Source organism: Leptonychotes weddellii, chromosome 2 (genome assembly GCF_054177405.1).
Source record: "Leptonychotes weddellii isolate Sample4059 chromosome 2, ASM5417740v2, whole genome shotgun sequence".
Lineage (NCBI taxonomy): Eukaryota > Metazoa > Chordata > Mammalia > Carnivora > Phocidae > Leptonychotes > Leptonychotes weddellii.
In genome coordinates this window covers 164,152,272-164,164,079 of record NC_138370.1, presented here as the reverse complement: position 1 = coordinate 164,164,079, position 11,808 = coordinate 164,152,272, and the positions used below count along the sequence as shown (strand labels likewise).

Sequence of the window (11,808 nt, the reverse complement as noted above, 5' to 3'; positions counted from 1 at the left end):
GTTAAAAGTGAAACTAAGTTATGCCACACCATTGCTCCTTTAAAAAAAGATAATATTGTTTCCTTGTTTTTAGGTATCTGGATGGGAACCAATTTACACTGGTGCCTAAGGAGTTCTATAACTACAAACATTTAACACTCATGTAAGTAACGTATTGTATTTTTTTCCATCTTTGACTTACTCTAGTTCACCAAAGTGGGGGTAGCAAGGGGCAGAAGATTTAGTGAACCTTTCAGATAATATAAATCATTTACAGTTAGATGCTTCCCTCCTTCCTCATTGCAGTTCTGGATCAGTAGGTGCATCTTCATTGAGTATCAATCAGGCATCTTAGAGAAAGGACCTCCTCCATTCAAAGTACAAATATGATAAAGTCTAAGTATCAGAGAACTAGAGAAATGCAGTAAATTCGGTACTTCTACTGATAATGAACATGGGCTATTTTATGACAAGCCAAGAAAAGAAAGAAAGAAAGTAATGGCTTTATTCTTCTTGACTTTAAGCAAAAGATTGTGGATGATAATAACTTTACTCATAATACATTTTATTAGGTTTGATTTTCTTATATAATACGCTCTAAGTTAAGTTATGGACTTCCAGTATTCAAATTTAATTTTATAAAATTCATTTTTAATTATACAGTATTTAAGTAAACTTGACAAAGATGCTGACATTCTGAGCATAAATTTCAGACACTGACTTTTCACTTTGCTTTGATGCCCTCGTAAAATAACATCTTTTTCATCAATGTAAATGATTTTTAAGTGATAATACAAGATTATATTTAAATATACCAACATTTCGATCTAGTTATATGCACAATATTTTTAAAGAGATAATCTTACTGTATATAATGTCATACTTAGAGTAGCCTTGCTGGTAATTGATAAAGCTTCTCAAAAAACAAACAAACAAAAATAAGCAACAGGAGTAAATATAAAGGGAAATACTTTATCTTTAGTTTAAGTCCTATCTTATTTTAGAGTAAATATGGCTGGCTGAGGAGGCCAATTTCTAGTGTTCCTACAACAAGGAGGTTGATCCCTAATTAGTGAATTCTAGAAATATAAGTCCCAGAAAGTGTTACATTTCTCAATGTAATCTTGGCCCTAGAAAGGTTGTGGTTGGTTAAAACACTGTTAATCCTTTTCAGTTTCCCTTAAACATGTAAGAAAATCACTTGGTAGAAAGTATGTAGGACTGTTTAAATGACAAATGATTAAATTAAGAAAGAGAGAACATCCCCTAAGATGTCTTGTTCTGCCTGCCTCTCGTTACTTATTTAGTAGCAGCAGGAACTGATTACATACATTTTGTTCTGTCAAATAAACCGTTAAATTGCTGCAATTTCCAGAGGGTCACTTCGGCAGAACTGGGTCATTTGTGGGACAGTATGCAATTATTTAAGACCAGTTTGGAAATGAAAAATGAGCATTTGTAGATCCAGAAATGGCTTTACCAATGACTCATTGTGCTACTCTAGGCAAATAACTGCTGCTAATAGACACACTTACTTACTTTCTGAATTTAGGGATAGTACTTCAGCAGCCGAGAGGATGGAGCATGAAGCTACTATAGCATTCCTATCATTTCTCAAGTTGTATAGGTTCATTTTACTGATATTTTGGTCATTTTAATAAAGGAATGGATAATCTTTGGTTTTTCTGCATTTTACATTTATTTATATATTCTGCTTTAGGAAACAGCAGTGAATATACACACATATAGTGATCATAAACCATGACCTAGAATTTTTCATTTATTCATGAATCTTCCTTTTATTTATGTATTTAGCATTCTGCAGTAGAGAAAAATTAGTGAATATATACATATCACTCTATGACTATGTGTATTTATATACTCACTCATTTCTTCCTATTGCAAAATCGCCAAAGATACATAATATGCCATTGTATATTATATATTATTATATTACGTTATATTGCAATATAATTATAGTTATAATATGTATTACATGTCATATCATATATAGTCGCAGATATATATAATAAAAAGAAGATCAAGTTCACTGAATATAAATCACAGCCCGTAGTACCAGTTATACTTGGCTATAAATAGCCATATAGCATTGGTTAAAAAACCCACATCTCTCTTATTTACTTATTAATTAAACCGATATTTATTAAGGACCTGCGTACTGTGTGCCAGTGATTTTGCCAAGGGCAGAATTTTTCATTATGGCATTGCAAATGTAACCAAATGAATGCTTTTAGTTATCAAATTTGCCTGTGTGTACCAGGGAAGCTGAAGAATATGCAACCAATGGAACGTTCAAGAACAAAGGTGTATCTCTCACACATAAAATGGGTCCATTGTGAGGGGCCTCCCCATGTCTTTGCTCTGGGACCAGGACGTAGGCCCTGGCTGTGGAACATCACAAGTCTTGCAGAAGAGCGAGCAGAGAGCGATACGGGAAGCGTGAGCTCGTTCTAACCTTCAGTTCTGAGGTGGCCGTACTTCCTTCACTGGCCAAAGCAAAACATTCTCACTTCTAGTTTCAACAGGCAGAGGCGTGAATAATTATGACTATTACAGTCCATCCCAGGGGTTGTCCAGTGTTTGGTTATTTTCAGGTAAAAGCTGAGTGCTGACAGTGTCCCTGTGACCGAGCAAGAAGAGCGTTCTCTTTGGAAGAATCACTAATATTTCACCTTCTCTGGTAACAGTTCACTCCATTTGTTTCTCTTTTCTCTTGTAGAGACTTAAGTAACAACCGGATAAGCACGCTTTCTAATCAGAGCTTCAGTAACATGACCCAGCTCCTCACCCTGTGAGTATGAAAATCTGGTCCTGAGTATTTATTAATTCACTGGACAAAATGCTGTCCCATTTCCAGGGACAATGGAAAATTTTTCCCATTTTCCAGGCACTTGGACGTTCTCTGTTAACAAGACAGATAGAGCCTGCTCTCAGGAAATATAAATATTGTTGGGAGAAAGAGACAAGAACAACTTCAATTAACAAACAACTACAGATATTTTAAAAACCTGTTGGGTTCCAGAAAAGAAACAAAGAATAATTTACGTTTGTGGTGGGGTTGGGAGAGATCCTTAAGAAGTCTGTCAGCTGAGGGAGGGAATAGTTGAGGCATTAGCATCGGCCGGGGCGGGAAGCATTCTAGACTGTATTTAGAAAGAAATAGGCTGTATTACTGAAAACACAAACAGTCACAAAATACTATACATCAATATTCCCAGTTTATAAAATGCTGAAACAACCTTTTTCATAGTCTTTTTATTTTTAAAATGACATTTAGCCATTTGGGGGTATCTGAGTAAAACAAATCTGCTATGTATGCTTTCAGAATTCTTAGTTACAACCGTTTGAGATGTATTCCTCCTCGAACCTTCGACGGATTGAAGTCTCTCCGATTACTGTAAGCATCTTATGGTCAACAAAATATCTCTTATCTCAGGGATCTGAGTTTGGGCTTGTGTTTTTTACCGATTTAACTGCTTTTTTGATTCTTGGGCATTTTCAGACATATATATTAGGATTTACTACAAATTTGGACATAGGAAAATTACATCTTTTCCTGTATCACTACTCTGCAGCCTTTATTTGGACGACACAACATTGTTGCTGTAGTCATTGATTTGGTAATAGATAATAGTAAGATGTATGTTTTATACAGATCCAACTCACTTTGAACAACATACAAGAAATTTTAATTTCTTTAAAAATTACATAATCAATGAGTACATTTTTACTATTAAAATGTATTTTATTTTATTTTAAAGATTTTATTTATTTGACAGAGAGGGAACACAAGCAGGAGGGAGTGGGAGAAGGAGAAGCAGGCTTCCCACTGAGCAGGGAGCCTGATGTGGGGCTCGATCCCAGGACCCTGGGACCATGACCTGAGCCGAAAGAAGATGCTTAACAACTGAGCCACCCAGACGCCCCTAAAATGTATTTTAAATATATGAAGTGAGACATGATCCCCAATCACAATCCCCTCCCCCAGAATTAATTAACAGTTCTATGTTGTCTTCTGGTCCTTTTTTATATGCATTTGTTTTTAGATGCTGATACACGTATGCCCACAGCTCTACACTTTCTAAACAAGCGTAAATAGGATTTGTTCTTGTTCCGTCATCGGCTGATTTTTATTTAACAATATTCTTTACAGTATTTCCATTCCATCATATAAAAATATTCCTTAGCTGTTTAACTCGTACAAGAATATTCCATAGGATGAAGGAACCATAGCTTACTTAATCATCCCCATCTATAACTCTCATGTGGTAGTTTTTTGGGTTTTGGGGGAGTTTTCTGTTGTTTTTTAGAGAGGGGGGGAAGGGCAGAGGGAGAGATTGAATCTTAAGCAGGCTGAATGCCCAGCACAGAGCCCGACACGGACTCAATCTCACAATCATGAAATCATGACCTGAGCTGAAATCAAGAGTGAGACGCTTAACCGACTGAGCTACCCAGGTGCCCCAACTGTCATGTGGTTTGAGTCCAGATTTTCATTATTCCATACAGTGCTGGAATGAACATCCTACACATTCATTGTACTGTCAAGTGTCTTGTGAGGATACCAAAAGTAACTGTGAGGTTTTTCCCTCCAAAACAAGAATTTGTCAGTTTACAAACTTATTTTCCACCAACTCTGTTTTAATAGAGTACTGTTACAAAGCACTCTGGAAAATATTGAATGGTATTAATTCTTTCATTTTTCTTCTGTGACAGATTGAGTACTGATTTTAATGGAGTACCTATTTCAAAGCACTCTGGCAAATATGGAATAATATTAATAGTTCTATGACAGATTGAACATTATTTTCCATTCCTGTCTTAATTTGAAATTCTAATAACTAGAGCATTTGTGTATATTTTATTTTTTTATTGATTACTTGTGTTTCTTATTCCATGGGCCTGATCATATCATTTCTGATTTTCTATTAGGTACCTTGTTTTTTCCTTATTAACACACATGTCTTTATGCATCTACTATTTGACTCTAACTTTGCAGGTCTTTTTACAAATGAATTAATCCTTGTATCTTATATATATTGTCAATATTTTCCATTCTGTTCCTTATATGTTATCTTTCATGTTATGGATATATTTTGTGTTGTCAAAAATGTGTTACTCTTTTCCTTTATGGTTTCTGACTTTTATATGGTGCTTTGAAAGCCTTTCCCAGGGCGCCTGGGTGGCTCAGTCAGTCGAGCATCTGCCTTCGGCTCAGGTCATGATCCCAGGGTCCTGGGATCGAGTCCCACATCAGGCTCCCTGCTCAGTGGGGAGTCTGCTTCTCCCTCTGCCTCCTCCCCCTGCTCCTGATCTCTCTCTCTCCCTCAAATAAATAAATAAAATCTTTTAAAAAAAAAGAAACCCTTTCCCATCCTATGTTTATAAAAAGGAGCTCTTCCCTATTTTCTTTTCGTATATTTTTAGTTTTGTTTTTACATTTAGCTCTTCAATCTAGAATTGACTTTATGCATATGATGTGAAATAGGAACTTTTTGTTTTCCCAAATAGATACCCAGTTACATCAAGACTGTGTATTAAATAGATCATATTTTCTGTACTGACTTAAAATGCTTATTGTAAACTAAAGTCTCACACATGTGTGAGAATTTTTCTGAACTCTCTGACATATAAAAAATTTAATACTGCTTTTTTTTTTCTTTTGCTTTTAGTTCATTACATGGAAATGACATTTCTGTTGTGCCTGAAGGTGCTTTCAATGATCTTTCTGCGTTATCACACCTGTGAGTACCTAGTTCGTGAATGTGGGTTTAGGGTCAAACTCACACACAGTCCTCTGCCATCTCTTCTATTGTCACAACATGAGATGTGGTTGGCTCCATCTTTAAAGAAAATGTGAAGATTTTCAACCTAGCTACAGGGCTTTCTGCAAGATAGCCTTCATTTATCCTTTTGGCCCTTACTCTCTATTATCTAATGGAGTTGAATTCTCTTTGCTTAGCTAAAATTGTCTTCTTACAAACATGTCTCTCCAGCTTCCTTGCTATGCCTTTTCTCTTAATGTTCTCTGATTCTAGAATACCAGCTCCCTTTCCATTCAGTCTGCCCAAATCTTGTATTTTCCAGGTGACATTCTAAGTATCATGTCCTTTATGAAGCCTATCTTGATTTGCTCAAACTGGATCCATTTATTTAGCAAATATTATTCAGTGCTGGCTATGGCACCGTGGAAAAATAAATTAGAGATGGTTTAAGCCTTTATAGTATGATAGTGGGGAAACTGCCAAATCCTCATACTGGGTGAAATGTTTTTTGTTTGTTTGTTTGTTTGTTTTCTTTGTGCTCTGTCTCATAACAGCCTGTTTGTATCTCCTTATGTTTGGAAAGTACAACAAAACAACATAAAAATATGTCATACACTCTTTTGGGTCAAATTCCATTATTCCATTATTTATAGGGGTAGTGTTGAGACCACAGCAAACCTAGAAGGAGGATCCAGGAACAGATTTAGGATCTAAAACTTTCTTAGCTCAGGTCCAGTTTGGTGCCCCCTAGTGGCAATTATGCTTCAGATTAAATAGCAGGTGCTATCAGTTGCCTACCAGTTCCCCAGAAACTGCCTGCCATATTCTCTCTTGGCTTTCTCCTCCCCTCCAAAACCCAACAAATCCCAAGAAGATATGTTTAGAAAATTGAGAAAGGGGATTGGCAGAGGATAGGAGCCAGGAGTCAATCATGCTATATCTGAACGTGCTTTATGGGGCTCTGGCAATCACTGTAGGTTTTGTGTACATCTGTCTACCAGACTCTTTGGTGCCTACTGTTAATATCTCTCTCACTAAACTCTAGGGTCCCAGGAGGCAAAACCTCCACTTTTTTGTGTGTGAACCCCAGCACCTACCTCAAAGGCAACATCGCCCCCCCCCACCCCTCTACAAATTCCATGGATGTCATTTGCATGAGATACAGTGTGATTAAGCCTTCTAGCTCAGGGGTGCAGAACTCGGCACTGTCTGGGAAAGTTTGCAACATTAAGAAGAAAGTAGTCATTCTGTTAGTGTTTGGGTGATTTATCCGAAAAGGCAGCTGAAGGAAGGCACTGCCCGAGCTGAGCAGATCTTTTCCTTCCGTGAGCGCCCCCCACCACCAGTAGGAGCAGTTCGAATTGTCCTTGCCATGTGTCTTGTCTGTCCTGTGTTTCTTTTATGCATTTGTCTTTGATTCTCTAGATCATAAAGAGCTCTGCTCCATTCACTTTTTCCACTGCGTCCCTTCATATAGGAAAGACTTAGCATTAAATGACTCCAAAACATCATTTTGCTCATTTTCAATTTCATAGAAAAGTTTGAATCTGAGCATAACATTTACTACACTCCAATTCTTGATTAGAGTTGGGCATTAAAACTGCTACCATATAAAGTATTATGGTTTCACAAGTATATTTTGGGATTTTCCTCATGAAAGAATAGGATTAATTTTGCTTGGACTACAGACCTAGAAGCATTACTATTCACAAGTTAATTATTTTTATAATTAAATCAGAATTAATCTATTTTTAAATGCCACCTTATGCATCTACTACTTGCACCAAGCTTGGCAAGTTTACAAAACCCATAGGTTGATGTCTCTGGCCTCAGTTTCTCAATCTGTAAAATGAATTATTAATACTATTGGCCTCCTAGAGTTGTTATTTAGGGTAAAATGAGGTAATTCATATCAAGTGGCTCAGCACAGTACCTGCATTTTGCTGCAATAAATGTTAGCTATCATCTTGATTACTTTTTCTATTACTGCTACTGCTTATGGGAGTGGGAAGCCAAGTTCTAAAATGAAGGACTTTGTGAAGGGACAGACATCTAGTGAAGGTCCAGATCCATTCTAGTGAACTAGCTCTATGTGTCTTTATTATTTCATGCCCTTTCTTATCTTGGTCCCTTCACACTTACTGGTCCTTTACCCTGAAACATCCTTCCCAGCCTTTTCCACCTCCTTAATCTAACGATGTAAAAGCTCAGGTTTTTAACTACCAGTCTCCCAGAAAATTTACCCCTCTGTTCACAGTCACCTCGTAAATACTTTTACTGTAGCACTTACTAATGAGAATTATTTGCATGTTTGAGAATGTGTTAATCACTTTCCCAGAAGCAGTTCTTTGGTGTTAAAAATAATGTATTATTTATAATTTGGGGCCCCAAAACCTGGCATAGTGATTGGGTCCTCAGTAAATCATTAGCGAATGAAGGAAGTATTAATCTGCGTGTCAGGTACGCATGTACCCAATATAAACCTGTCTCTGCAAATACAATAACACCTTGTGGAGCCCAGGTAAATTTTTAAGGCTAGTGACAACCCCCTAAGTCCCAGCTGCCCATAATTCAGGAAAATGGGGAATCCCCGATGTCTCCATTTTCTTCTAAATTGTTATCAATACATCTGTAGGGATTTTCTCCTGAGCACCACTTTGAGTTATGTTCCTTTAGGTAATAACAAAACATCCATACTGTGTGTGTGTGTGCTTCTGTGGTGTTGTTTTCCAGGGCAATTGGAGCCAACCCTCTTTACTGTGATTGTAACATGCAGTGGTTATCGGACTGGGTAAAGTCGGAATACAAAGAACCCGGAATTGCTCGCTGCGCCGGTCCTGGAGAAATGGCAGATAAATTATTACTCACGACTCCCTCCAAAAAATTTACATGCCAAGGTATGATTTTTAACCCTTTGCCCTCCTGTAAATAAAAGTTCACTGTATTCATTTAAAAGGAAAAACATGGCTGCTAGACCTCAAAGGTACAGCTGAAAAGCCCCTAATAAATCATGGCTAATGACTAATGACTGCTTGCACAGGACCGAGCAGTTCCCTGAGGAGCCCCAGTAAAGAACTGGGCTTTTCAAATAAAAACTGCAGAAGTGATTAATTGGAAATGTCGAAGTTTTCTTTAAAATGTATGGCGAAATGAAGAGTATGCGATTTCTGGAAATTTCTCTCATAGCCTCTAACAAGTACAATATTTTGCTTTTGGCTTGTCTGAACCTGTGCCTGGCTCCCAGGGCTGCCAGGGCCCTGTGGTTTCCTGACGCCAGGTAAGGAGAAGCAAGCCCTCCCAAGTGGTCAGGCCAAACCCTCTGACTCGCCTCCCATGTTGATGTGGGTGTCTCTTGCTTGTTTGCATCCCTCTCTTTTCCCCTTGTTTTATGTATCTGTGGATTCTAAATGGTGCCTTCATGACAAATACGTTTTCTTCTCTTATTACAAGATAATCCGTGCCTGATATAGAAAATCCAAATAGGAAAATGTTAACGACAACAAACATTGTATGACTTCGAGAGCTAAAATTATGCATTAATCACAATACCCAGAGATAACCACTACTGAACATGATTTTATTAAATATGTTTTATGTGTAAAACTATATCCTGGTATTGTGGAACTTAGAGAGGTGTACAGTATGGTCTTGCCTTCCAAGGCTTGCAAACCTAGCTGAAGAAAAACTTTCCACACTTGAACATTTTAGGTAGGAAAAACATCTAAGTAGGTGATACTGTGCACTGGGTCATGGTGTGAGTTTCCAGCTTCAGGTTCCGATAGTTAGATAACCTGAGTTTAATAGATTAACCAGCCTGTGCCTCAGTTTCCTCATGTGTAGGCAGAGATGATGATAGTACATACCTGAAAATGTTATTGTTAAGATTAGATATTACTACGTGTGAAATAAAAAAAAAAAAAGGTAAAGAAGATGCCAATGTCACAGAAACAGCATAGAATAGATTGCAGGGGTGGAGGGAGGGGGGAAATGGGGAGATATAGGTTAAAGGGCACAAACGTTGAGTGATAAGAATAAGTTCCGAGAATCTAATGTCCAACATGATGAGTGTAGTTAATAATACGATATTACGCTGGAAAGTTGCTGATAATAGATCTGAAGCGTTCTCACCACAAGCACACAGGGTTTAACTATATGAGGAGGTGGATATGCCAAATACTTGGATCTTATTAATCATTCCACAGTGTATGTATGTATCAAATCACCACATCATGCCTTTTAAATATATACAGTTATATTTGTCAGTTACTCCTCAGTACAGCTGGGGAAAAAGATTAGTTGAATTAATGTGTGTAAAACACCTTGCCTTGCACACAGTAAGCATTCGAAATAGGTTAGCTGACAATTTTATTATCATAACACTTTAGAACACCAACAACACTGTGATGTAGGACAAGCAATGTTTTACTGACCAAAGGAGGAATTTCTGAAAACCATATTCCCTCGAAGCATTTTTTTAAATGGCGTCTGATGTTTTTTTCAGAGCTATAAATGGCTGCAAATGATGTAGTTTGCAGTGCGCTGTAAATATTGACATTTTGAAACAAAACTCTTCCAGGGGCGTCTGTGTGGCTCAGTCAGTTATGTATCCGCCTCTTGATTTTGGCTCAGGTCATGAACTCAGGGTCATGATCTCAGGGCTGTGGGATCGAGTGTAGGTCAGGCACTGTGCTGGGCGCAGAGCCTGCTTAGGATTCTCTCTCTTCCTCTCCCTCTGCCCCTCACTCCCACCACCCTTAAAGAAAAAACAAAACAAAACAAAACAAAACTCTTCCATTATTCTTCTAAATATATTTGATGGAATCTAAATATCACAGCTAACTTGAAAGAGACAAAAACAAGATCCTCTTTAGATTTTACATTATTCTTTTTCCTTGAACTTCTGTTTTTCTCCTTGAGTTTCTATTTCCAGTACCTTGGAGAATTGTCTCATTTTTTGCTCCAAAAGTATATATATAATTTGAATTTTTAAAATGTCCTTCAACCGGGCGCCTGGGTGGCTCAGTTGGTTAAGCGACTGCCTTCGGCTCAGGTCATGATCCCAGGATCCTGGGATTGAGTCCCACATCGGGCTCCCTGCTCTGCGGGGAGCCTGCTTCTCCCTCTCCCCCTCCCCCTGCTTGTGTTCCCTCTCTCGCTGTGTCTCTCTCTGTCAAATAAATAAATAAAATCTTTAAAAAAATAAATAAATAAATAAATAAAATAAAATGTCCTTCAACCAAAAATTTTTGAGTTTTTAAATTTTTCTTAAAATTGAATTGCTGTTAATACTCAGGCTCCATTGCTTGGGACAGCATAATTATTTATCAGCATGTTAATATTTTTATTAAAAATTGAAAGTAAACTTTATTGGAAATGCCTCTCTAGGATTATGTGCACTGATTGCAAGAGGCTTTGCAGATAATCAGTGTTTTAAATTATTCTTTTGTAACCGCAGACGTTTCTTTGGGGCAGTGCCCCCAAATTTCTGGTGTGCTGAAAGGCATATCGTTGTTTTGGAAAGTGGAGGAGATTGTCAAATGGGAGATAGGGAAAGAGAAACTGGCATTAAAACTTTCTCTTAGGCATCATCATCGGGCAGATGTGTTTTAGAAAGCTGATATGGGGAAGTTGAGAAACTATAAACTGATTTTGTTATATTTCTTTGTAACCAGGGATGCTTGTTCTCCTTTCTGAAAAATGCTGGTGCTAATGTATGTTTCTCAAAGGTTAGAGTTCCCTGGAGATATTTCTTTTTTTTTTTTTAATTCTTATGTTAATCCCCATACATTACATCATTAGTTTTAGATGAAGTGTTCCATGATTCATTGTTCGTGCATAACACCCAGTGCTCCATGCAGAATGTGCCCTCCTCAATACCCACCACCAGGCTAACCCATCCTCCCACCCCCCTCCCCTCTAGAACCCTCAGTTTGTTTTTCAGAGTCCATCGTCTCTCATGGTTCGTCTACCCCTCCGATTTCCCCCGCTTCATTCATCCCCTCCCGCTACCTTCTTCTTCTTTTTTTTTTCTTAACATATATTG

General features: G+C 37.7%; 1 protein-coding gene across 3 annotated transcripts in view; it reads left to right on the top strand.

Annotated features, from left to right (window-relative positions):
- Window positions 1–11,808, top strand: part of SLIT2 (slit guidance ligand 2) — a 353,995-nt gene that overhangs the window by 289,061 nt on the left and 53,126 nt on the right. For all 3 annotated transcript variants that reach the window (XM_081812557.1, XM_081812556.1, XM_081812558.1), the window contains 5 exons: window positions 74–142; window positions 2,720–2,791; window positions 3,326–3,397; window positions 5,673–5,744; window positions 8,499–8,662. In XM_081812557.1, the coding sequence (XP_081668683.1) occupies window positions 74–142; window positions 2,720–2,791; window positions 3,326–3,397; window positions 5,673–5,744; window positions 8,499–8,662 (449 nt within the window). The remainder of the gene's footprint in view (window positions 1–73; window positions 143–2,719; window positions 2,792–3,325; window positions 3,398–5,672; window positions 5,745–8,498; window positions 8,663–11,808) is intronic.